Here is a 23,309-nt window from a genome sequence, read left to right as displayed (position 1 = left end):
ATTTTTTCTTTAAATATTTCTGAGAGACATGTTTACCTGGAACAAGGTTTTATTTTTTTTCTCACACCTTTCCCTACTTCTGAAATCCAGAGGGATTGACAGCTATGCTAGTTTGCTGTTTAGGGATCCTATGGGATCTGTGAGGCAAGTCACAGCCCTCCTCAGGAGGGACGTGGCAGTTCAGGGAGAATGGAGTAGCTCCCTAAGGCCTGAGTACAACAGGTTCAGTGGGTCTTTCTATACAGCTCTTGGTCCAGGGACCCTCAGGCCTTTGGCAGCCAGAGGGATTGAAGCTGAATGTTGTTTGAGGATTGAGCCAAGGGCACAGGTGGCAAAAGAAATGCGTGGAGGAGGGCAGTAAGGGTTGGGTGTAAGTGGAGACCTGGAGCTCAAGACGCTTAGAAAAAGGATTCAGGTTAGTGTCCAGAAACCAGTCAGCTAGGGAACAGATCTGTGGTTTGCCCAGAGGAAATAACTTTTACAGAGTTTCTTTCTGCCTAAGAGAGGAGTTTGGAATTTTTTGCTTGGGGGTCTTTGATTTTTTTTTTTTTTAAATTTCTTCTCTTCCCCTCAGTTTGGTATTCTCTTGGCTTGAGGGGATTTAAATGACAGGCTGGTGTTCCAGAAGCCAAGGGACTTCCCAACCTAGCAGGACCACTGTCTGCTCATACTTGGGTCTAAAGAAGACTTCAGAAGATGAAGAGGGCTACATTTTACAGTAGAGATAGGTGGGCTCTTAGAGATCACAACTGTGCCTTTTCCAGAGTATGAAAGCTGGATTGCAGTGAGGGAGATCCCCTCAGCCTGTTGGTGATCTTTAAAAAGGCCTTTGTCCAGTCCCACACCCAGGGGCTGGCAGCTGTCCAACCGGTTAGCGATCAGATAGCAATCTGCATACCTGAGATCTCCACCAGAGTCACTAACCCACTCTTCACCCCTGACCAAGCCTTGTGGGTTTAGCTCGAAGTAATTAAGTAAGGATCCCTTAGGGTCATTTTAGCAGGTGAGTAGTCACTGTCTGAGCTCTTGGAAGGAATGTCTAGAGACCAACAAGGTTAGGAGATGTATTGGGGGTCACATGTCATGTCTGCTTAGTTATATCACCTTGAGCTAGAACTCTGTTAATTCAGATATATTCCCATAATGCACAGCCTCTCATTTCCTTTTTCTGAAAAATCTTCCCAACTTACGCTGCTTTAAATCTTCCTCCATTTGCTCAATGACAGCCAGGTGTGAGAGGCAGCATCTTCATAGTCTCTGGGGTGGGCCTCTAAGCACCGCTGCCTTTTCTCTGAATTTGGAGTTTGACAGGAAATTGATTTATTGTCTGGTGTTGACTTCACCTTTCTCCCTGGATCTCCTCAGAACACACCCTTAGAGAGTAAGGCATGAGGCTTCTATGCCCTGCCTCAGCTCACACTGACTAGGATCACTTCAGCCATTTTATTCTCTCTGATCCCTTTGCTTCCTTTTCCAGGAACCTGGAGAGGTGTGGCTGGACCAAGACCTCCCCCGATGTGAGCAGGTTCCCTCCTTCCCCCACCACCCGTTGCCACCACGCCAGGGAACATCCTCAAGCCCTGGCCTTCAGGGGAGAGGTAACAGGAGCCCAGAGCCGAGACCATGTGACGGCGCTGGCCCTTGCCACCGCCGTCCCCCCCACCCTGGCCCCAGACCCGGCACCATGATGTTCCGAGACCAGGTGGGCATCCTTGCTGGCTGGTTCAAGGGCTGGAATGAGTGTGAGCAGACAGTGGCCCTGCTGTCACTTCTGAAGCGGGTCACCCGTACCCAGGCCCGCTTCCTGCAGCTCTGCCTGGAGCACTCACTGGCGGACTGCAGTGACATTCACCTTCTGGAGTCGGAGGCCAACAGTGCTGGTGAGTCTCTGCCCCTAGAGGTGGGATTGCAACAGAAGGGAGACTTGGAACAGATGTCACATGCCCAAGGAGGCCAGTCAGTAGTGGTGCCTAGAAATGTGGGTGTTAGCAGAGTACACACGTATGATTTCTAACTACTTGGGCGGCTGAGGCAGAAGGATTGTAAAATTCGGGGCCAGCCTCAGCACTTAGTGAGATCCTGTCTCAAAAAAGAGTGGTGGAACAGCTGGGCATGGTGGCTCACACTTGTAATCCCAGCACTCCGGAGGCTGAGACTGGAGGATCGTGGTTCGCGGACAGCCTCAACTACTTAGTGAGGCCCTCTGCAACTCAATGAGACCCGGTTTCAAAATAAAGAATAAATTGGGCGGGGGGTATAGCTCGGAGGTCGAATGCCACTGGATTCCATCCCCAGACCTGCAAAAAAAAAAAAAAAAGGAGTGGGGGGGGTCGGAAGGTGCATGCTTATAAATCCCGCGCTTGGGAGGCGGAGACAAGAGGATCATGCAGGTTCAAAGCCAGCCTTGCTGGCTTAAGAGACCCTGTTTCCAAATAAAATATAAAATAGGTCTGGGAGTGTAGCCTGAAGGTAGAAGGGTTCCATCCACATTACCACCAAAAAAAAAAAAAAAAAAAAAAGACTGGGGGTGCCAGGTGTAGTGGTGCATGCCTGCAGTCCCAGTACTTAGGAGGCTGAGACAAAGAGGCTCAGCAGGTTCAAGACTAATCTCAGCAACCTAGGGAGATCCTTGGCAATTTAGTGAGACTATTTCAAAATAAAATAGGGCTGGAGGATCTAGCCCAGAGGTAGAATGCCCCTGGGTTCAGTACCTATAACCAAAAACAGGAGAAGGGGGGACAGAGGGGTTGGATGTGTAGTTCAGTGGTAAAACAGCCCTGGGTTCTATCTCCAGTATCCCCAAAAAAAGAAGGAAAAAAAAAACAAACAAACATGGGTTTTATTCTTGTTGGGGATTATGGAGTCCCAAGCCATCATCTTGGGTCTCCTGAGGCTGTTGCCAGATATCCTCAGGTGTGGGATGGAGACTCCCAGAGTGAAGGGATCACAAACTGAGCACTGCCCATAACAGGAAGGATCATATAGGGTAGCTTATGTGGACAGCTGAAAGGAATGGATTAGTTATTTTCTATGAAAGAGGGATGGGAGGTAAGCAAAAACTTACTTTTCAAGCTCCGGGATATCATAGCTAGGAGGAAATTTCAGAAGTCTGTCAAAATTAACAAGTCATTCTTTACTATACTTTATCCCCAAAGGTATTTTGGACTCAAGGCATAAATAGCTTCAGAGTTTTGAATTTAAACATAGTCCTTCATATCAGTTCTCTAAGCACCTGAAGAGAGGCATTCTATGTTCCATGAGGTTGGCATTTGGATGGGTGAGCCAGGCTTCAGTACAACCTGTCCCTACATCCTCAGTTACAGACAGGAGTCAAGCCAGAGAATAGTCTCAAGGGCCACTGCTAAAGCCTCTCTGGCCTTCTGGGCCTCTACAGGGATAGAGGGAGAGCTAGTGACACAAGTAATAGTGGAAGAGGGAAGCCACAGAAGAAGGTAGTAGATACCTGAAAGCTAGTTGGGAAGGGGACTGGGGCTCCAGAGTGAATCCAAATTATTCACCTCACTCTTCCACTTTTTTCATAATAATAGTTAACACTGAACCCTGACAAGCCAAGTATTTTTATTTGTATGTATGTATGTATGGGTTTATTTATTTATTTTTGTGGTACTGGGGATGGAACCCAGGGGCCTTCTACCTCTGGGCTATACTTCCAGACCTATTTTATATTTTATTTGGAAACAGAGTCTCATTATGTTGCTGAGATCCTCACTAAGTAGCTGAGGCTGGTTTCGAATATGCATGATCCTCCTGACTCAACCTCCCAAGTACTGGGATTACAAGCATGTGCCACCATGCCCGGCTTTTATTATTTATTTTAAGACAGGGTCTCATGAAGTTGCAGAGGGCCTCATTAAGTAGCTGAAGCTGGCTGAGAACTTGTGCTTCTCCTATGTCAGCCTCCCAAGTACTGGGATTTCAAACACGCCATCACGCCTGGATCTTACTTGTGTTTATTAACCCAAGTATTTCTACTTCTGTATATTAACTTAGGAAGCCATTTTCTTTGGTAGCCCTAGATTCAGATTGTCTAGGTTTAAATCACAGTTGTCACTTGCCATGTAACCAAGGAGTTTAACCTCTCTATGCCTCAACTTCTTATCTTAAAGTCAAGATGATGATTCTATTTAAACTTCTAGGGTACTTGTGAGGAGTCAGGGAACTAATTAACACATACACAGTAACTGTCAAAAATTTTTTTTTTGTCAGTAAATTCAGTTGGTCCTCATAACTACCGTATGAGATAGGTACTATTATTATCCCCAATTTACAGGTGAGGAAACCAATGTGGGCTTCTAATATTGGATTTTCAGGAGCCACAGAGTGACCTGGCTTCCCTCATCTCCCCAGACCCAGACCAACCCATCTTGGCAACAATAGCCTTTATTTCTTACTGTGTGTGTGTGTGGGGGGGGGTGGTACTGGGGATGAAACCTAGGGGCATTCTACTTCTGAGCTACAACCCCAGCCTATTTTTTATTCTTTATTTGGAAACAGGGTCTCACTGAGTTGCTAAAAGCCTCAGTAAGTAACCGAGGCTGGCTTTGAACCTATGCAATCCTCTTGTCTCAGCCTCCCAAGTACCGGGATTAAAGCATGTGCCACTACACCCAGCTCTTACTGTATTTTTATGTGCAAGTCACATGAGTTATGGGAGAAGGCAGTTGCATAAACTAGGAGTCACACCAGCCCAACTCCCAGTCTGGCAGAGCAATAAGAACCCAACTCAGCTGCAGCAGGCACCTGCCACCCCTCCTATAGGGGATGGTTCCCCTCTGCTCTGGCACCAGTGACAGGAGTCTGGCTCTGAACCCAGCTAGGGGCTCCTTTGAGATAGGCCAGTGTGTTACGCAGCTTTGTCACATAATCCTACTACCCCTTCCTGTGAAGGCAGTTGAATAACCTGGGTACCCATCTTGGCCCTTTATCAGAATACTCAGTGGTGCTTATAGCTATTGATTAGAGCATTTTTTGTTTTTATAACTTGTGGTAAAATCTAACTTTACAAAAGGTGTAAAGTAGCTGGGCATGGTGGCGCACACTTATAATTTCCAGCATTCGGGAGGCTGAGACAGGAGGATCACGGTTCACAGACAGACTCAGCTACTTAGTGAGGTCCTTTACAACTCAGTGAGACCCTGTTTCAAAACAAAAAATAAAAAATATTATTTTTTTACTAGGGGGTGTAGCTTGGAGGTAGAATGCCCCATGGCTTCCATTCCCAGTATGGCAAAAAAAAAAAAAAAAAAAAGGTGTAAAGTGAAGTCTTCCTTCCAGAGTCCCATGTTCTGAACTTCTTGTTTATATTTTTATGATACTAGGGATTGAACCCAGGGCCATTCACCCTTTTGTTTTTTGTTTTGTTTTGTTTTGTTTCCAGTACTGGGGATGGAACCCAGGGGCATTTGACCTCTGATCTACACTCCCAGCCCTATTTTTTTTTTTTTTTTTTTTTTTGCGGGTCTGGGGATGGAACCCAAGGGCATTCGACCTCCAAGCTACATTCCCTGCCCTATTTTTTATTCTTTATTTTGAAACCTGGTCTCACTGAGTTGCGGAGGGCCTCACTAAGTAGCTGAGGCTGTCCGCGAACCGTGATCCTCCAGTCTCAGCCTCTCTAATGCTGGGATTACAAGCATGCGCTACCACGCCCGGCTTAATTTTTTTAATTTTTGAAACAGGGTCTCACTGAATTTCAAAGGGCCTAACTAAGTAGTTGACGCTGTCCTTGAACCGTGATCCTCCACCTCAGCCTCCCAAATGCTGGGATTACAAGTGTGCACCACCACACCCGGCTTATTTTTTGTTTTGAAACAGTATCTTGCTAAATTGATTTGGGTCTCACAAAGTGGAACCTGTGATCCTCCTTTTTCAGTCTCCCCAGTACTGGGATTACAGTTTTTTGCCACCACACCCAGCTTGTTTATGTCTTATGAGATGAATTCTGTGCTGTATAACTATATACATACTCTTCTTCCAGTTTGTCATATTTTGTTTCAATACATATAGCCAAATATGTATATTAGCCAATTTTTTTTGTACTTAATAAAATAATACCATTCCATATTCAACATTGTTGATGACTTCCCAGAGCTGAGAATTGGTGAGGAATGGATTTAATGATGAGTGGAATATATTAATCAAGTCTTTATGTATATGTCAGTGAATTTTTATCAAAAGCCGGACTTAGATGGAAAGGGGAGTAAGAAAAACTTAGAACGAAGAGAGAGAGAGGGCCATGGTGTATTTCAGAGTCAGCAGGAAGGAAATCTGCCAGGATTGAAGTAGAGTTTGCCTTGAGAGAGTAGTGCCACAAGTACATTTTGTAGGGCTGTTTTGTTGTTGTTGTTGTACTCGAGATTGAGCTCAGGAGCATTGTACCTCCACGCTACACCCCCAGCCCTATTTTTTATTCTTTATTTTGAAACAGTCTCACTAAGTTGGGATGTGCATAAGTAGCTGAGGCTGGCCAAGAACCTAAAATCTTCCTGTCTCAGCCTCTCAAGTACTGGGATTGCAAGTGTGCACCACCACGCCTGGCTCCTATAAGGCTTTCAGTGTCTCTTTTTTTTTTTTTTTTTTTTGGTGGTACTGGAGGTGGAACCCAGAGGCTTTCTACCTCTGGGCTATACTCCCATACCTATTTTATATTTTATTTGGAAACAGGGTCTCACTAAGTTGCTGAGAGCCTCACTAAGTAGCTGAGGCTGGCTTCGAACCTGCGTGATCCTCCTGTCTCCGCTTCCCAAGCGCGGGGATTACAAGCTTGTGCCACCACTCCCGGCTCAATGTCTCTTTCTAATAGACATGAGGGCTCTAAATCTGAGGAGGCTGTGTCTCCTGCCTCACTCCCACCCTCAGATAGAATCCCCCCACCCTTTCTAGCCTTACTCATCTCTTAGGAGGAACTGTGTGCCTTGGATTGTTTCTCTTCCTCTGTTCATTATGGCCTTCCCAGTTCCTTCTGCTTCACATACTCGTGTCATCATCAGAATCACCTGGTCCCCCCACCCCCAGACACACTAAGTGAGAATCCTGAGAGGTGGGGCCTGGGGAAAAGTACCAGAGTTCTTCTGATGACCAGTCACTGTGAGGGATGATACCCTCCTAGGTGATTTTTAGACATAAGATTAGGAATCTAGACACTTTGGAGTTCTAGATCCAGCTCTGCCACTAATACCTTTTGTGACTTGGGGACTTTTGTGACCTCTTGGACCTGAGGCCCCTTCATCCATATAGTAAGTAGGTTGTTCTAAGTACTTTTGAGGTATCTCTTAGGCTCTGAAAAAATGTGCCAGAGTAGACAAAACTGTAGCTAAGCATACTAGTTTCTTTGGGAGACTTGCATATTCTTCTAGGTCAGTAGTTCTTTTTTTTTAATTTTTTATTGGTGCATTATATTCATACATCATATTGGGGTAAAAAACTTGTGTGTACATACATGTACACATCGCTGATTTAACCCCTACCCAATTCCCACCCCATTCTCTCCCCTTCCCTCCTTCCCTTGCTTCGCTTAGTAGATGACTTTCGATATGTTTAAGTACATTGTGTGTTTTAGAGATTTTCCTCTTCCCCCCTCCTTTCTCCTCCTTTAGGTTGCCTTGTTTTCTCCTCTATAGGATTTCCTTTTTCATCTAGAGTTCCTCCTATGACCCATTTCTCCCTAACTCTCACATATTAGGGAAAGCATCTGATTTCTTATTTTTTGTGACTGACTAATCTCACTTAGCATAATGTCCTCCAGTTCCATCCATTTCCCTGAAAATGATGTAATTGAGTTTTTTTAATGGCTGAGTAAAATTCCATTGTGTACATATCCCACAGTTTTGTAATCCATTCATCTGTTGATGGACATCTTGGCTGGTTCCATAGTTTGGCTATGGTGAATTGTGCAGCTATGAACATAGATACACATGCATTAGTTTGGTAGTTTGGTTTCCTATCTTTTGGGTAGATACCCAACAGTGGTATTGCTGGATCAAATGGTAGATTTGTTCCCATTCTTCTGAGGATTCTCCATACTGTTTTCCAAAGTGGTTGCACTAATTTGCAATCCCACCAACAATGTCTTAGAGTTCCCACTTCTCCACATTCTCGCCAGCATCTGTTGTTGTTTGTGTTTTGAATGATTGCCATTCTAGTTGGAGTTAGGTGAAATCTCAGGGTAGTTTTGATTTGCATCTCTCTGATTGCTAGTGATGTTGAGCATTTTTCAATCATTTATTGGCCATTTTAATTTCTTTTGTGACGTGTCTATTTAGTTCACTTGCCCATTTTGTTATTGGATGCTTTGTCTTCTTAGTGTTGAGTTTCTTGAGTTCTCTGTATATTCTAGATATTAGTCCTCTATCGGTGGTGTAGGTAGCAAAAATCTTCTCCCATTCTGTTGGCTCTCGATTGAGGTTCTTGATAGTTTCCTTTGCTGAACAGAAGTTCTTCAGTTTCATGCAATCCCATGTATTGATTCTCCTTTTAATTTGTTGTGCCTTTGGGGTCTTGTTGAGGAAATGTTTGTCTGTGCCTATGTGTTGTAGTGTTGGACCTATGCCTTCTTCAAGGAGCTTCAAGGTCTCTGGTTTAATTTCCAAGTCTTTGATCAATCTTGAGTTGACTTTTGTACAGGGTGAGAAAGTGGGATTAATATCCAATTTTCTGCACATGGCTAACCAGTTTTGCCAACACCATTTGTTGAAGAGGCTATCTTTTTTCCAGTGTATGTTTTTGGCCCCTTTGTCAAAAATCAATTGACTGAAAATGTATGGACTTGTTTCTGGGTCTTCAATTCTGCTCCATTGGTCTATGTATCTGTTTTTTTGCCAGTCATGCTATTTTTATTACAATGGCTTTGTAGTATAGTTTAAAGTCAGGTATTGTGATTCCTCCTGCATGGTTTTTGTTGCTGAGAACTACCTTGGCTATTCTGGGCTTTTTGTTATTCCAGATAAATTTAAGGACTCATTTTTCTATGTCTGTGAGGAATGATCTTGGTAGTTTAATGGGCATTGTGTTAAATCTGTAGATCACTTTTGGAAGGATGGCCATTTTAATGATATTTATTCTGCCAATCCATGAACATGGAAGATCCTTCCATCTTCTAAGATCTTCTTCGATTTCTTTTTTCAGTGTGTTATAATTTTCTTTGTAGAGATCTTTTACCTCCTTGGTCAAGTTTATTCCTAAGTATTTTATTTTTTGTGTGTGGGAGATCCTGAGTGTAAGTGTTTTCTGAATTTCTTTTTCAGTGGATTTATGGTTGGTGTACAGGAAAGCTTCTGATTTTTTTAAGATTGATTTTGTATCCAGATACTTTGCTGAATTTGTTGATCAGTTCTGTAAGCCTTTTGGTTGAGTTTGTTGGGTTTTCTAAATATAGTATCATGTCATCTGCAAATAGTGAAAGTTTGAGTTCTTCTTTTCCTATATGTACTCCTCTGATTTCCTTTTCTTGTCTTATTGCTCTGGCTAGAGTCTCTAGTACTATATTGAAGAGAAGTGGTGATAATGGACATCCTTGTCTTGTTCCTGCTTTTAGGGGGAATTTTTGAAGTTTTTCCCCATTTAATATGATGTTGGCGGTGGGCTTATTGTAGATTGCCTTAATAATGTTGAGATATGTTCCTTCTATTCCAATTCTCTGCAGTGTTGTTATCATAAATGGATGTTGAATTTTATCAAATGCTTTTTCAGCATCTGTTGAAATGATCATGTGATTTTTGTCCTTGATTCTGTTTATATGGTGAATTACATGGATTGATTTTCGTATGTTGAACCAGCCTTGCATCCCTGGGATGAACCCTACCTGGTCATAGTGTATGATTTTCTTAATGTGGTTTTGAATGTGTGTTGCTAGTATTTTGTTTAATAGTTTTGCATCCAGGTTCATCAGAGATACAGGCTTGTAGTTTTCCTTCCTTGAACTGTCTTTATTCGGTTTGGGTATTACTGTGATGTTGGATTCATAGAATGTATTTGGGAGATTCTTGTTTTTTTCTATTTCACGAAATAGTTTGAGGAGCATTGGGGTTAGCTCTTCTATAAAGGATTTATAGAATTCACTTGGGTAACCATCTGGTCCTGGGCTTTTCTTTGATGGTAAACTCTTTATTGCTGTTTCAATCTCTTTGATTGTTATTGGTTGGTTTAAAAGTGTTCTATATCTTCTTGACTCAGTTTAGGAAGGTTGTATTTATCTAGGAAGTTGTCGATTTCCTCCAGATTTTCCATTTTGTTGGAGTATAGTTTTTCAAAGTAGTTTCTGATAATCCTCTGGATTTCTATACTGTCAGTAGTAATTTCTCCTTTTTCATCCCTTATTTTCATAATTTGGGTTGATTTTTTTTTTTAGTTAGGTTGGCTAGTGGTTTATCTATCTTGCTAATTTTTTCAGTAAACCAGCTTTTGGTTTTGTTGATTTTCTGTATTGTTTTTGTATTCTCTATTTCATTAATTTCTGCTCTAATTTTAATAATTTCCTGTCTTCTGCTGGCTTTGGGGTTCAATTGTTCCTGCTTTTCAAGGGCTTTGAGGTGTGTCTTTAGGTTATATATTTGAAGATTTTCTGTTTTTCTTATGTGAGCACTCAGTGCTATAAATTTTCCTCTTAATACTGCCTTCAAAGTGTCCCAGAGGTTTTAATATGTTGTATCTTTATTTTCATTTGTTTCTAGAAATGTCTTGATTTCACCTCTTACATCTTCTATGACCCATTCTTCATTCAGAAGTGTGGTGTTCAGTCTCCACATGTTTATGCTGTTTCTCTTGGTCTTCTTATAGTTGATTTCTAGTTTCATTCCATTATGGTCTGAAATGACACAGGGAAGTATGTAACATTTTTTGGATTTGCTAGTGCTCATTTTGTGTCCCAGGATGTGATCTATTTTGGAGAAGGTTCCATGAGCAGCTGAGAAAAATGTAAACTCCACTGTAGTTGGGTGAAATATTCTATATGTGTCCAACAGGTCCATTTGGTTAATGGCGTTCTTTAGTTCTGAGGCATCTTTAGTGACCCTTTGTCTGGAAGATCGGTCTAGTGTTGTGAAAGGTGTGTTGAAGTCTCCCAGTATTATTGTATTGGGATTTATGTGTGACTTCATGTCACAAAGAGTTTATGAAAGTAGCTGCACCTATGTTTGGGGCATAGATGTTGATTATTGTTATTTCCTCTTTTTGGATTATTCTATTCCTTTTACCAGTAAAATATGACCTTCTTTGTCTCTTCTAATAAGTTTGGGTTTGAAGTCTTAACTTGTCTGATATCATAGTTGCTATTCCTGCTTGTCTTTGAGTTCCATTAGCATGGATTACTTTGCTCCAGCCCTTTACCTTGAGTTTGTTCCTATCTTTACTTGTCAGGTGTGTTTCTTGTAAGCAGCAGATGGATGGATTCTGGTTTTTAATCCATTTTGCCACTTTATGTCTTTTTATTGGGGAGTTGAGGCCGTTTACATTCAGTGTCATATAGAGAGATAATTTTTAATTCCTAACATGTTGAGATTTTATTTCTGTTTGAGATACTGTTTATTCTTCTTTGCTTAGTTGTCTGCTGGATGGGCAATCTTGTTTCTTTGGTTCTGGCGTGTATTACCTATTTCTTCTTTGTACTTAGTCTCCTTGAGTATTTTTTCTAGCACTGGTTTTGAAGACATAAATTCCTTCAGTTTATTTTTGTCATGGAAGCTTCTTATTTCCTCATTTAATTTGATAGTTTTGCTGGGTAGGAAATTTTTGGCTGGAAGTTGTTTTCTTTCAGAGTTTGGAATATGTTACTCCATGCGCTTCTGGCTTTCATAACTTGGTTTGGGAAGTCTGGAGTGATTCTAATTGGTTTGCCTCTGAATGTCACTTGGCCTTTTGTTTTTGTTGCCTTTAAGATTCTCTCCTTGGCTTCCACATTAGTCATTTTGACTGTCTAAAGGGAGTTCTATAAGTTTCCTGGATCTGTGTATCGAACTCTTGCTCTATGTTTGGGAAATTTTGTGCTATCACTTCCTTGAAGAGATTATTTATCCCTTTGGTTTCACCTTCTTTCCCCTCCTCTATTCCAATTATTCTTAGTTTAGCTCTCTTAAAATGGGCCCATATTTCTTCAATGTCAAATTCCTGCTGCTGGATTTTTTTTCTAAATTAGAGACTATGCGTTCATTTTTGGAGTGATCATCTTCTAGGAGCGAGATTCTATTCTCCATGTGGTCTAATCTGTTGTTTATACTTTGAATTGAGGCCTTTACTTCACTGATTGCATCCTTTATCTCATTTTTACTCTCTCTGAATTCTTTTTGAAAGTCCTCTATTGTTACCGGAGGGTTCAGTCCTGTGGGGGGCAAGTCCACTAGCGGTCGGGGGCCTCAGAAAGATGGGTCAAAAGGCAGGCGGCGTTCTGCAGATCCTTATCTGCAGCGGTTCTTTCCCCTCTATGAATTCCTTAAGTTTTTAGTTACGACGCTTTAGAAAAGAACCTGAGGTGGACAAAGGCTTCTTGAGCCAATGACACTTTATTACAAAAACCTCAAGAAATTTATACACTTCACCAGTAAAGTTAAGAGAAAGGGGGGAGGTCTTTCAGCTGGCTGTTGGCCTTTGAAGAATTAACTTCTGTTTCTCTCCAAGGTCTTGCAGATAAGCAGCTCCAGGTGGCAGCCTCCCAGGATAGTCAAGGCTTGGGAGCTTCTCGGGAACTTTTCCTGGAACTTTCCATCTTTTGGGCTCAGTTCATATAGCAAGTGCGGGGAGATGTGGTGATTCAGTGTTGGCATCTTATCTTTTAAATCTGAAAGCTTAAGCATACTCACAACACAGTTTGGCAGACAAAATATCACAAACAACACCACAAGGTTCTTAGTTCTAATTGTCAGATGTATTTCCTTAACTGCTGAGCACTCTTCTTTAAACAACAAGCCTATTAAAAGAATCCACTTCCCTGTCACAAACTCTCTGCAACCTGCTTCTAACTTTTTAATTCCTTTCTTTCCCAGTTGGGACTTTCTTATGATAAGCTCTTTTTCATGCAAAAATACTTTTCTTACTCTTACGGTATTTCTTTTCCTTCATACATATATATATTTAGAATGTCTGTCCTTTATTCTGTCATATTCATTTCTAACTATGCGGCCATTTTTTCTATCTCCTGGGGTGCTCACACTGAGGTAAAAGTTAACAGTCTTTTTCTTTGGGTCTATTGTATTCGGGCAGCTAAGTTGTTTCTTTAAGGTTACACACAAGGTTTCTCTCTGTCTTTAGGCAGGATTTCAAGGGTGAATAATTATTTTGAACTGAGCTACTTTTGCCGGAGTGATAGATAGTGATGAAGGTCGGAGGCCATTTGTGATTGCTGCAGCTGGGGTGCTTATCACAGTACCTGAATTCTGGCCAGTTTCTCATTATTGTTGAGCAGAGCCAAGGACGTTTAGACAAATTATTAGAAAGTTTATCTCCACGGACTCAGTTTCTTTTTATAGTCCTAATTTCACATCACTGGAGCAATTCGTGTAGAAAGTTAAAAGAAATAATAGTGAAGGGTATCTAAAAGTGGGGGGTACTTTGGCCAGAGACGATACCTCCTTCTCGGGGCGTTTTTGCCGATTTTTACTATGTGGAGTGGGGTTCTCAACACATAGATGCCGAGGCAGCAGGATGTCTTGGCACTCTATTATTTCTACAGTTATTTTCCTGATTTGATCTTCTAGAGATCTCTGAATTTCTGTGTTATCAGATTCTGATGGTGTGGGATTGTGGCCATTCATTGCTCCATTGTTATTCCTCTTTCCCATGATTTCGGAAGTTTGTGCCTTCTCTGGGTTCTTCCTTGGGTCACTACGACTTCACTTAAGGTGCTCTAGATCTCAAGTCTGTGGTATCTCAGTCACCACTACTCCTTTACTGGGTTGTCGCAAAGTCTCAGACCCAGGGAGTCAATCAAGGCTGTTTTAGACCATAGGGGTGCCAGGCTGGGCGTTCTCCCATGGGGAGCTGTAACTGTGGTGTGATTTCACTGCTGCCGCCACTCCCCCACTGGGTTGGACTGCAAGAATCTCCGACCCAGGGAGACTATCTGCGTAAGTCCCTGGGAGTGCAGTTCTGGGATTTCTCCTCTAGGGGCCGCAATTTTACTCACGGTTGTTGAGTGCGCTGATGGAGCTGTAGTGGACTTGGTGAACTCGCTGCTGCTGCCACTGGCAATATGGCACCACTGCCACGCCCTCGGCTATGAGGCTGGTGTATTTCTTCTCTGGTTTTGAGCACCGCTTTGAGTCCCTGCAGAGTGTGCTGAGCCCAGCCCCTGGGAGCTTTGGACGCTCCTTGCGCCGCGAAAACTGCTGAATTTTGCCCGGCTGTTCTGCAGCTGCTCACCTCGGCTCGCTGTCCACCCCTCCTCTCTGGAGCCTGGTGGGCTGTTGAGTGCGTTGGTCTGGTGCCGTCTGGTGAGTTCGCCACTGCCGCCGGCAGTAAGGCGCTGCTGCTGCATCCTCGGCTGTGAGGCCGGCGTACCTCCTCTCTGGTTTTGAGCTCAGTTCTGAGTCCCCCTCCTCTCTGGAGCCTGGTGCTGCGAGGGAAGATGGCGCCACTGCGGCTCTGCCCCGCGGCTCTGGCCACAGCACTGCAGGCTGGTTTCTTTTCTGGTGTCTGGTTGTTCTTCTAGCCCTCTTTTTCTCTGTCCCTTGTATTTATTTACAGTTTTTATTTTTATTTATTTATTTTTTTTTGGTGGTACTGGGGGTGGAACCGAGAGGCTTTCTACTTCCGGGCTACACTCCCAGACCCATTTTTATATTTTATTTAGAAACATGGTCTCACTAAGGTGCTGATAGCCTCACTAAATAGCTGAGGCTGGCTTCGAACCTGTGTGATTCTCCTGTCTCAGCCTCCCAAGCGCGGGGATTACAAGCGTGTGCCACCATGCCCGGCCTATTTTAATATTTTTGAAACAGGGTCTCTTACGCCAGCACAGCTGGCTATGAACCTATGCCATCCTCCTGTCTCCACCTCCCAAGCATGGGGATTACAAGTGTGCACCACTACACCCAGCTTACAGTTTTTATTTCTCTGCTGATGATGTTTTCTGGCTATGAAAGGCACTGATTTTGTGGTAATAGAGATCGATTGTTAGCGGGACTCGTAAATGCCGCTTTTCTCCATCGCCATCTTCCCGGAAGTCGAGCACAATAGTTCTTAATATTTGAGGATCGTGCTCGTTCGAAGCCAGCCACATTGGCTTAAGAGACCCTGTTTTAAAAAAAAAATAGGCCGGGCGTGGTGGCGCACGCTTGTAATCCCTGCGCTTGGGAGGCGGAGACAGGAGGATCGCGCAGGTTCGAAGCCAGCCGCGCTGGCGTAAGAGACCCTGTTTCAAAAATATAAAATAGGTCTGGGAGTGTAGCCCGGAGGTAGAAGGGCTTCCAGGAACCCCAGTACCACCACCAAAAAAAAAAAAAAATAGGTCTGGGAGTGTAGCTCGGAGGTAGAAGGTCTTCCAGGAACCCCAGTACCACACACACAGAAAAAAGTTCTTAATATTTAATGCAGGCTGGGGAATGTAGCTCAATAGTAGAGCACTCACATAGTATGTGTGAGGCCCGGCCCAGAGTTGAATTCCTAATACCACCAACACCTCAAAATTTGATGGGAAAGACCCTCAGAAAATCTGCCTCTCCTCCTGAGAAGGATACATGCTTACCTGACTAACCAAATCTTGAATTCATTTCCTCTACAAGTCCTTGGTTAATAGCTGCCCGTTATATGATTGAATCCCTTTTGTAGCTCTTCAGATCTAGGGAAACCTGAACAGTGAGGCATATATTCTGCTTTTTTCTTTTCTTTTTTCTTTTTTTTTTTTCTGGGTATTATCCCTGTCCTACCTAGCCAATCCTACTACTCCCTCCAGTTCTCTAGGGAGACCCTGGATTTGGATCAAAGCTGCCCACCTGCCTATCTCCTCCACATATAGGGCAGGGAGCACAGAGAACTCAATCCAAGCAAATGTGTCCCAATCCTGGCTTCATGTCACAATCCCCCAGGGATTTTCCAAACACCAACATGAGGTGTAGGTCCTGTCCTCCGAGATTTAAAGCTCCCTTTGGCTCATTTGTGTATCCAGTGGAGAACCACTTGTCTTGATGCTGACAAGTAGCAGGGAGGCCCCAACAATGTGGTAGGGAATGTGATCTACTGAAAAACGTGGAGTGGGGGCTTGTACTGTCGAAAGGGGGTCTATCCTGGGCAGTTCCTTCCTCAAGGAGCTGATAGGGTATAGGGAAGGCCTTAGCTCAGGCTTCCAGCATTGGTTTCATTTAAGCAGAACACGAGGCAACATTCAGGAACAGAAATAAAAGTGTCATTCCGGGCGTGGTGGCGCACGCTTGTAATCCCCGCGCTTGGGAGGCTGAGACAGGAGGATCACACGGGTTCGAAGTCAGCCTCAGCTACTTAGTGAGGCTTTCAGAACCTAGTAAGATCCTGTTTCCAAATAAAATATAAAAAAGGTCTGGGAGTATAGCCCGGAGGTAGAAAGCCTCTGGGTTCCACCCCCACTACCACCAAAAAAAAAAAAAAAGAAAGAAAGAAAAAGTGTCTCGCCGGGCATAGTGGCGCACACTTGTAATCCCAGCATTTGGGAGGCTGAGACAGGAGAATCTGGGTTCACGGACAGCCTCAGGTACTTTGTGAGGCCCTTTGCAACTCAGTGAGGCCCAGTTTAAAAATAAAGAATAAAAAAATAGGGCTGGGGTGTGTGGCTCAGAGGTAGAATGCCCCGGCATTCCGTCCCCAATATCGGGGGAGGGGGGAGTGTCTCCAAATCAGAGAAGATGCTGCAGGTTTCCCCTTGTCATTATCTCTGTTTCTTCTCCTAGTGCTGTCTTCCTGCTGTTTAGAGCTATAAACAGTAATCCTGGCTCTCTTCTCCTTGATGCTGACTTGGACCAGAAGGGCGTTCCCAGGAACAAGAGGGAGGAGATGGGGGCCAGGGTAGTTTCCTTGTCACATTTCCTGCATTTCTTCCCACCCCCTGTCTTCTGAGTCAGTCCCCATATCCAGCAGGCTTAAGCCCTTCCTTCACTGGCTCCCTGAGTCTGGGTGGGGAAACTGAGGTCAGGAGGGAGCTGTGGCAAGTGAATCACCAGAACTCAGCTCTGGTGCCTCCACCCTCCCTCTTCAGACTCTACTGACACAGTTCATCAAACACAAATATAAGCTCCCCAGCCCACCTCCATATCCGTGTGAGAGCTGGGATGAGACAGAGAAGGGCATATTTGGAGCCAAACCTCAGTCCTCTGACTGGTGCCTGAGGCTGCCACAATTATTGCAACAGTCTGGTCCAGCACATAAAAATGGGCTTGCTCTTACGGCAGTCTCAAAGATATATTTGGCTCCTGTGACTTGCCAGACCCAGGGTCATGACCTACTTAGCTCTGGTCACCTGACCATCCCTGCTCTGTGGCTCTGCCACTGTGTCAAGGAGGGCATTCATACAGTCTCCTCATCTTCTCCTTCCAGGCTTGCAGCTTGGTGAGCAGCAGCTATTGCTGTCATGGCATTTCCCAGCCCCCTCCCCCATCCGCCCACCTCCAGAATTTCATCACTATTTATTATGCCTCTAGCTCCAAGGAACCAGAGATGTGTCTGGTTTTGGTAAATAACTGTGTGAAACTCCTTACCCCTGTTGGGAATCTTAAGAGGGAGTCCCAGATGTGTCTAAAAAGTCTCCTAAATGAACTGCTCCTCCAGCCCTTAAGTAGCATGGTCCCAGAGCTCCAGTCAGGAGTAACAATAGTAGTCAAATGTACTGAGCACTTACACATACCAGGTGCTTTGCACGGTTGTCTCATTGATTCTTTACAACAACCTTGTGGCATAGGGCTTTTACAACCCCTAACAGAAGAGATCAAAGTTCAGAGAGGTTAAAGTCCTAGTCCCTAGGTCATGGAGGTTGAGCTGTATTTTGAACTCAGACAGGTTTGTCTGTTGAATTTATACTTTTATTTAGTATATTCTCCTAGAACCTTAGGCTGGATGACCTGAAGTTGGGGGATCCTAGGAGAGGGCACATTATATACACATAGGCTTCATACTTTCTAGGGACCATCTGGGTTCAATTGTGCAGGTATTCATTGAGCCCCTGTTATGCCTCAAGTCTGGACCAGATTTTTCTGATCTGGGCAGGAAGCTAGAAGTTCCATCCCCACTCGTCATCTGTAGCCCTGGCTGGGCTCACTCCAAGGGGCCTGAGGCTGCACAAATTTCTTGAGCCAATTCCAGTACTCATTGATGCTTCCCAGTCATGGGAGGCCCGCCCTTCCTACCACCACCACCCCTCAGACACATGAACACACATTTCCCCAGGGGCAGTCTCCATTCGTCCAAAACCACTCTCCTCTTTCTGGGCAGTAGAACAAGGTCCTTCATTGAGCCCAACCCTTAGGGCTGTTCTGTCACGTCCCCTGGCAGTACCAGAGGAGAAGCTGTGTGCTTTAGCCCTGGGGTCCTGGCAGTACTCTGAGGTGGGGGAGGAACTAGACAAGGCCTCTTTCTGTCCCAGATGCCTCTGGCTACACTGTAAGGCCTGAACAACAGCAATTGAGAACGTCAGGATAGGGATGAAGGGCAGGCTGACTGCTGGAGAAGGAGAAAAACACCATTACTGATCCACATCCTCAGTGCCCACAATGGGTAGCCTCTCAGATGCATGCATCACCTCCCTAAACCATCTTAGCAACCCTATAATCCCCATTTTAAAGAGGAGGAAGGTATTGCTCAGGTAGCTGCATGACATAGCACAAATGCAAATCCAGTACTTACTCCATTTCTTTCTCCCTCTCATCAAGAGCTAAAAGCTGAGGGACTAAGTTGGAGGGGAGGGTGTTGTTAGAGAGTTCATTATCATGTGACCCAGTGCCAGATGGAAGTGAGAGGGCAAGAAAGACACGACTTCCTGACTTCAGGAAGGTCTGTCCCACCTGGAAAGATCTTTGGATATGGAGACAGCTTGAAGGAGAAACAGCCTGTAATAATGGGGAGCTGGTTCAGTCATGGGGAGTGGCAGATACTGAAGGGCATCTGGAAAGCCAGCCAGGAAGGGATAAGAAGGGAGAGTTGGCACTGGGGAGACAAAAGATTGTACTAAAAGGTTCTCCCAATTCTGAAGGCAGCCGTACCTGGGTTTGGATTTTGGTATTCTGCTCAGTAGCTCTGTCACTTGGGGAAGTGAGTTTACCTTCCCAGATTTTATTTACCTGGAAGATGGAAATGCTAATATAGGGTTGGGGTAGGATTAAAAACTGATCATGTTCTTTGCCTAGTGTCTGGTGTATAGCAAATGCACAGTAATGTTATCCATTATTAGTGTTATTAGGAGTGGCATTGGCACTTGTGGTTCTGTCACTGTAGTATATTTTGGGGTGTGTGTGTGTGTGTGTGTGTGTGTGTGTGTGTGTGTGTTGCTGAAGATCAAACCCAGGACCTCATATGCTAGGAAAGTATTCTACCACTGGGCTATATCCCCAACCTTCTTAGTTCTGTTAATTAATTTTGGTCATTGCCTTGGCCATAGCATGAGTTGATGACTTTAAATGAATTGATAGGCACTTTTTTTTTCTTTTTTTTTTTCTTTTTTTTTTCTTTTTTTTTTTGGCGAGTCTGGGGATGGAACCCAGAAGCATTTGACTTCTGAGCTACACCCCCCCTGCCCAATTTTTTATTCTTTATTTTGAAACAGCGTCTCACTGAGTTGCAGAGGGCCTCACTAAGTAGCTGTAGCTGTTTGCAAACCACGATCCTCCTGGTCCCAGCCTCCCAAATGCTGGGATTACAAGTGTGCGCCATCATGCCTGGCTTGATGGGCACTTTTAACATGGGTTCCCTAGGAAGCTTGTGGCAGAGAGGCCAAAGCCAAGAAAATGTACCATTTCTTATAGCCAGGAGTTAGGAATGTGATTCATTTTCCTAGAGCTGTGGATTTAAGTAAAATTAAAAGTTATTGTGAAGCTGGGCATGGTGGTACATGCCTGTAATTCTCAGTGCTTGGGAGGATGAGACTGGAAGATTGCATGTTCAATGCCATCATGTTGTAATTTAGAGTGACCCAGTTTCAAAATAAAAAGGGTGTATTGGGGAACCCAGAGATAGAGTGCCCTGAGTGTAATCCCTGATACCACCAAGAAGAAAAGAAAAACCAAGAAGGTGAATGTGAGTTCCATGCCACAGATTTCTCAGCAGGTCATTATGAGAAAGGGGTACAGAAGGGGCATTTTTCAAGTTTCTATGTATGTAGCCCTTTTGTATTATGGGTAAAGGAGACTAGAGCTTCTAGGCCTAAGAATATACTTTTTTTTTACCAAATAAAGTATAAAATAGGTCTGAGAGTGTAGCCTGGAGGTAGAAAGCCTCTGGGTTCCACCCCCAGTACCACCAAAAAAAAAAAAAAGAAAAGAAAAAAGAATTTATGTGTATTTGAAGGGAAGGAGCTACTGTAAGATATACTACCCGTGATACTAGTTGTGTTCATCAGCATTCTGTCTCCGACAAAGTGCCTGAGAACATCAGCATGGAGAAAAGACTCATTTTTGCTCTTAGTTTCAGAGATCTCAGTTCATGGCTGGCTGGCTACATTGCTCTGGGCCTGTGCTGAGGTGGAACATCATGGCAGAAAGGGCAGTGTTAGAGCAGAGCTGCTCACTGCATGGCAGCCAGGAAGAAGAGGAAAAAGGGGCCTAGAACAAGATACATCCTTCCAGGACACACTCCCAGTGACCTACTTCCTCCAGCTAAGCCCTACCTCCTAAAGTTTCCTCCAGCTCCCAACAGTATCATAACTATGAACCCATCTATGGCTTAATCCATTGAAGAATTCAGTCTTCAGATCCGGTCACTTCCCCAGAGCCCCATCTCTGAACATTGCTGAATTGAGCCTTCTTTCAACACATGAGCCTTTGAGGAACATTCCAGATCCAACTAGAACAAAAGTAAAAGCATCTAATATTTCCTGAGGACTTGATTGGTGCTCTGCTCTCACTTAATTCCTTTTGATGATTCTCAGTGAAGTGATTACTCTTGCTCGGTGTCACATGACGAAGTGACAGAAGCCAAATCTCTGCCTACCCTTTTTCATCACCACCCTTTGGGATTGTAGCTTCATCCATTTTAGAGCAGTTCTTCTGCCTCTTTTCAGGAGCTCACTATTAGCACATCTCTCAGAACTCCCTCTCCCTTGCTTAGTCAGCATCATCTTCATTCTTTCATTTGTTTAGCTAGTCACAGAGTAACAACACACTTTTTTGTTTGTTTGTTTGTTTGTTTGTTTGTTTGTTTGTTTTGCAGTACTGGGGTTAAACCCAGGGTACTGTACCACTAAGTTACATCCCCATCACCCCCCCCCCCGTTTTTTATTTGGACCTAGGGGCAATCTACCAACAAGCTACACCCCCAGCCCTATTTTAATTTTTTTATGTTGAAACAGGCTCTCAGTTGGGTACAGTGGCATACACCTGTAAATTCAGGACTCCGGAGGCTGAGACAGGAAGGTTGCAAGTTCGAGGCCAGCTTCAACTTAGCAAGGCCCTCAGCAACTTAGATCCTGTTTCAAAATAGAAAATAAGCCAGGTGTGGTAGTAGATGCCTATAATCCCAGTGCTTGGGAGGCTGAGACAGAAAGATCAGCAAGTAGTGAGAGTGTCATCAATCTAGTGAGACCATGTTTCAAAATAAAAATTAAAAATAGAGCTGGGGCCAGGCATGGTGGTGTGTACGCTTGTAATCCCCATGCTGAGACAGGAGGATTACACAGGTTCGAAGCCAGCCTCAGCTATTTAGTGAGACACTCAGCAACTTAGTGAGACCCTGTTTCCAAACAAAGTATAAAATAGGTCTGGGAGTATAGCTGGATTCCACCTCTAGTACCCCCCCTACACACACACGCGCGCCCGTGCCAAAAAAATGAATTCAATAAAAATTTAAAAAAAAATAGGGCTGGGGTATAGCTTGAAGATAGAATGCCCCTGGGTTCAATCCATAGTGAAAGGAAGGAAGGAAGGAGAAAAGGAGAGAGGGAAGGAGGGAAAAGGGATGGACGGAGGGAGGAGAAACAAGTTCTCACTAAATTGCTGAGGGCCTCACTAAGTTGCAAGGGCTAGCCTTGAATCACAATCTTCCTGTTTCAGACTCTCCAAGTACTAGGATTACAAATGTTTACCATGGCACCTAGCCTGTGTGTGTGTGTGTGTGTGTGTGTGTGTGTGTGTGTGTGTGTGTGTGTTGCATGTGTGTTAGTTACTAGGGATTGAACCCAGGGACATTCTATGTCTGAGCTACAAACCCCAGCTTTGTGTGTGTGTGGGGGGGGGGGTGGAGGGTACTGGGAATTGAACCCAGGAGCATTCTACCTCTTAACTACATTCCCAGCCCTATTTTTTGGAAACAGGTCACACTAAGTTTCAGAGGGCCTCACTAAGTAGCAGAGGCTGGCTGCGAACCTGCAGTCCTTTCTCAGCCTCCCAAGTACTGGGATTATAAGCATGCACCACCAAGCCTGGTTTTACTTTTTATTTTGAAACAGGGCCTCACTAAACTGCTGAAGCTGGCTTTGAACCTGCAATCCTACTATCTCAGCCTCCTGAGTACTGGGATTACAGGTGTTTGGGCTTTTTTTTTTTAATTACAGGAGCTCACTAAATTGTCCAGGCTATCCTTGAATTTAAAATATTCCTAGCTCAGCCTCTCAAGTAATTGGGATGATAGGTATACACTACTGTGCCAAGTCCCATATCAAGGTTTTTTTAGTGATACTGGGGATTGATCCTAGGGACATTCTACCTTTGAGTTTTACCCTCAACCCTTGTTAACTTTTTGTTTTGAAATAGGGTCTCACTAGAGTACTGAGCCTCACTAAGTTGCTGAGACTGGTCTTGAACCTGTAATCCTCCCCTTTCAGCCCTCCAAGTACTGGGATTACAAGTGTGTACCACCAAGTCCAGCCTCCCATAACAAGGTTTTTGAGGGGGACAATCTGACCTATAACAGTTCCTTCCCAGAGCTTCCTTTATGCAGCCGGCCTGGGGCCTTATTTTGAGGAAGATACCTCCTGGCAAGGGGGAAACCTGGCTCATTACTCAGGCTCAAATAATGGGATAGGAAGGAGAGGTCAAGATCACTGAGGCACTCTGGGAGGCTCTCTGGAGTAATACAGGTTTAGGTAATCTAAAGATATGATTATTACTTCAGCAGAACATAGGTTAAAATTGGAACAATATAGAGATTAGCTTGGGCTCCACTCAGTTTGATACTTAAATTGGTGAAATAGTTTG

At 44.0% G+C, this 23,309-nt stretch overlaps 1 protein-coding gene across 2 annotated transcripts in view; it reads left to right on the top strand.

Moving 5' to 3' along the window:
• Window positions 1-1,684: 1,684 nt before the first annotated feature.
• The window catches only part of SAMD4B (sterile alpha motif domain containing 4B), a gene marked incomplete at both ends in the record, with an annotated part of 47,761 nt that continues 26,136 nt past the window's right edge, over window positions 1,685-23,309 (top strand). For both annotated transcript variants that reach the window (XM_080704579.1, XM_080704580.1), the window contains one exon: window positions 1,685-1,880. In XM_080704579.1, the coding sequence (XP_080560705.1) occupies window positions 1,685-1,880 (196 nt within the window). The remainder of the gene's footprint in view (window positions 1,881-23,309) is intronic.

This window comes from Muscardinus avellanarius, assembly GCF_963383645.1.
Source record: "Muscardinus avellanarius genome assembly, chromosome: 10".
Lineage (NCBI taxonomy): Eukaryota > Metazoa > Chordata > Mammalia > Rodentia > Gliridae > Muscardinus > Muscardinus avellanarius.
Note: the sequence above shows the minus strand (reverse complement) of the source record. Positions and strands in the feature narration are given on the sequence as shown.